The sequence below is a fragment of the Nilaparvata lugens genome, chromosome 9, assembly GCF_014356525.2.
Source record: "Nilaparvata lugens isolate BPH chromosome 9, ASM1435652v1, whole genome shotgun sequence".
In the NCBI taxonomy this organism is placed as follows: Eukaryota; Metazoa; Arthropoda; class Insecta; order Hemiptera; family Delphacidae; genus Nilaparvata; species Nilaparvata lugens.
In genome coordinates, this window is record NC_052512.1 from 12712582 (window position 1) to 12716379 (window position 3798).

At 35.4% G+C, this 3798-nt stretch overlaps 1 protein-coding gene across 1 annotated transcript; it reads right to left on the reverse strand.

The window, feature by feature from the left end:
* Positions 1-263: 263 nt before the first annotated feature.
* LOC120353040 (protein ANTAGONIST OF LIKE HETEROCHROMATIN PROTEIN 1-like) lies at positions 264-2958 on the reverse strand. The gene is made up of 2 exons (XM_039435492.1): positions 2506-2958; positions 264-1357 (listed from the first exon to the last, which is right to left on the reverse strand). Exons 1-2 carry the CDS (start codon positions 2622-2624, stop codon positions 553-555), a joined length of 924 nt encoding a protein of 307 aa, XP_039291426.1. The 5' UTR covers positions 2625-2958; the 3' UTR covers positions 264-552.
* Positions 2959-3798: the final 840 nt, after the last annotated feature.

The following is a 3798-nucleotide window of genomic DNA, read 5'->3' on the forward strand; positions in this document are numbered from 1 at the left end:
TTGATTAATATTTTCATCAGTGCATCATATTTATACCACAAAATGAACCTGTAACTGTTGATTTCGTCAATACGGAACCGTGAACCGATATGGAACCAACAGATGAATGACCACCATAATCGATTTACGTTGGACAAACTATGGAAGGAAGTAGGGATAGAAAATAATTGCCCAGGTATGTTTGCTTATACGTATGATGTATTTTTTCTTTGCATTTCAGTAGGCCAGTAAGCAAGTTGTCTGAAAAGATCGTCCTAATAACATCTTGCAAACCTCAGAACAGAATGGTATCCAACATATTTGAACACACACATGAAAAGTGAAAGATAATAAAACAATGAATTTGAAATGCTACTGGACACATAATTCATAATAACAATAATAATAAATTTGTCAATGTCTGTCATTTGTAAATGAGATACCAAGGTTTAAAATAGCAAAACCAGCCAAAACATGTAACTAAACTGCTTTTCAGTCTCTTGCAAAGTGGATCATATTTTCATTGAAATATCTTGTGAATGTGTCCCGCACAAAAAGAGCATCACTCGATTGTCATCCTCTCAGACGTTGTCTTCTTGGAACTTCAATGTTCTTAGGTTCAACTGTCTTAACATCTGTCAAATGCCTCTCAAATCCTTCTCTATCTATTATAGTGTTTTGAAGGACACACATAACTTTTATTATCATGTCAACTGTTTCATGGTCAGTTTCAATATTTTTAGACAAAAGTCTCCATTTTGAGTACAGGATTCCAAACGTGCACTCAATACATTTTTGAGCCCTTGAGTGTCTTTTATTGAAGACGATTTTTTCTTCATTGAGATTTTCTACATTGTAAGGTGTTAGTACATTTACGGACAAGGGGAAGGCTTCATCTGCGAGAAATACCAATGGCGTTGTAAAATTAGTCCCAGGCAAACAAGCATCATCCGGAATGGCAATTTCTTTGTTTTTTATCATTCGATAGAAGTCAGAGAAAGCAAAAGTGGCTCCATCGCTTTGTTTTCCAAATCCTCCTACATCGATTACAAGAAATCTGTATTTTGCATCACAAATTCCCAGTAAAACAATGGAGTAGAATTTTTTGTAGTTATAGAACATTGTGCCTGAATGTGGAGGGCAAGAAATTCTGACATGCTTTCCATCAATGCATCCCATACAGTTGGGAAAATTCCACAAGTTACAAAATTCTTTGCTTGTCTGTGTGAAGCATTCTTTTGAAGGAGGCGGCATATGTAAAGGCTGCAAGATATTCCAAAGAACGATGACAGTTCCTTTCACTATCTTGCTAATTGTAGATGCACCAATACGAAATGAGAATGATAAACTTTTGAATGAAGATCCAGTCGCCAAGTATCTGCAACAATAAAATATATGTGTAAACCTAGAACCTAGAATTGATGTAAAACTGCCTGAATTGTTTAGGTTTCAGTCTGTCAAACGTTTATCTCACCTCACCTCAAAGGTCTTATCAAACTTACATGGTCTTATTTAGGGCACTCTTTAGGAATTTAAAAATGGTCTAGAGTAGCTTTGTCTGATTTGATGGGAACCAAACTATTTTTTTTCATTATAGATTAATATGTAACATCAGCAAAATGTAATACTTATTTTTTCATTTCAGTAAAAGATGCTCAAAGCAAATGGAAGTCATTAAGAGACTATTACAGGAAGGAAGTAAGAAAAATGCAAGAAGAAAGATCGGGATCCGGCGCAGAATCGCTGTACAAATCTAATTGGCCATATTTTTTGATGTTAGATTTTCTGAGATCACAATTCAAGACTAGACCTGGGAATATCAAGAAAAAATTTGAAAATTTGGAGGAGCAGACGACAGGCACAAACTTTGAAGAGGCAAATCTTGAAGACAACGCAAACGATATAAGTGTAGATTATCCAAGTGAATCACAAGTTACTGAGGGTGGCAACGATGTCGGCAATGTCAGTACCTCAGCTTCTGTCAAGTGCCGTCTGTCAAGTGCCAATGAAAAAACTATGAATGAAGGTCTTGTCCACCAAAATAATTTTAATAAGAGAAGGGCACAAAATCCTGAATTGAAGAAACTGATCCAGATTGAGGAAAAGAAGATGGCACTTTTAGAAGAAAAGCGGACTCGAAGAGAAGAAAAGCCAAATGACGACATGATGTTTTTTAAAAGCCTTTTGCCTCACATGAAAAATATAAATGGAGCTGAAAAACTACTTTTCCGGAATGAAGTTACAAATCTAGTACTAAAATAGACTCTTCTAGACCGTCTACATCTACTAGTAACTATTCCATTCATCAGTCATTTGTGCCTTCAGACCACTCTCTTCAAAATAGTACATCACTAACACCCCAACAAGACAACAGCTTATTAGATTTAGATCAGTGGAAACAAAGTTTTAACCCTTAACACAAGAACAGTAACATTTTAGATTTAGAGTCAAAAAATGTTTGTCTTTTCAAAATGTGGTTTTAAGTTTTTTTTCATAAAGTTTTTCATGATATAAACAGTTTCTTACCTCAATGTTATAACCAGCTTCTCCTCAGGTTCAATAGGCTGCTTGACGAAATTAGTGAATTTTGTTACCATTTGAGGTTGAATATGGTTTAAAATGTACTGAAAGGTACTGTACTCCATCCTGGTGTATTGAAAGAACCGATCAGGATACTCCTTTAATTGGGGAAATAGGTGATGGTATTCACCTAAAGTATCACGTTTTTCGTTCAATGGATGCACAGCACAACTCCTAACACCTTTAACTCATAAAACTTTGAGGGCACTGTTCTCCAATAAATACTCGTCATCACTATCTGATAGCATTTTGTCGACTAAACTCTTTTCTCCTCCCAGTCGCGGGAGTCAACTCGCCGCTCCACTATGTGCGTGTGAAGCGACGCTTGCATCTTGAATCGAAAACGCGCTGCTTGACTCGCCGCTTGACTCTTGACTCGCCGCTCCACTATGTTTTTACCCTTAGAATTCATTTTTTTGTGTTGACTGATTGTAAATGAAATTTCCTAAAAAGATTTGTTCTTGGTAAATTTCTCTATCTATCGCCGTTCTCCCACAATTTTGGATGAAAAGTTTAAAATGGCCGCCATTTTGAATTTTCGAATTGAACAAAGTTGAATTTTTTTCTACAGTTCATCTCTCTTATTTCTCTTGGGTCTCGAGAGACCCGCTGGGTTAACTCGCTCATGATCTGTTGTATTGATCTCTGAGGTCTTTTGCAAGTATGATATTACAGTAGTAGGATCCATGGGTTAATGTTGTGGGTTAAGTGGAATAGGGGGCTCTTGTTGCCTCAACTTCGCCCACATAACTTTTTGTAATGTTATAAAGTGGAAATAGAAGACATTTATCTATCTATTTATTTAAACATACCTACCGATTTTTATAGCGATCAGTTGGAAAACTTTGAAGCGCTTTAGGAAAAAAAATATTCCACATTTTCTCTTTGTTTTGACCCATAGAACCTAAGATGTTTGGCACTTAAATTATGTGTCACTCTGTGTAGATATATGAAATAGATATTATTCTAATCAAGAGTGCGTTTCATGATGATATCAATGGCTCTGAAATGAGAACGAAATCATTAACAACATCGCAAATTCTAGTGAATTTGGCAGGAGAAAAAACTCCTTTTGTCAAAAATTTAAGAAAAGTATCAAATGAAGCCAATTTTAATCTTTCAAATTTTCGCCCTATTCACCACACAGTAATGAATTTATTTTTTTAATGTTTCATTACTTTTTTCTTTATTGTATAAGTTGTTATTGGTACTCGTATTGATAGAATTTACAGAGTTTAA

Coding starts and splice junctions, on each gene's coding strand:
- LOC120353040 (XM_039435492.1), bottom strand. CDS start 2,624: ATGGAGTACAGTACCTTTCAGTACATTTTAAACCATATTCAACCTCAA. Junction 1,358..2,505: donor AAGCTGGTTATAACATTGAG/GTAAGAAACTGT, acceptor TTATTGTTGCAG/ATACTTGGCGACTGGATCTT.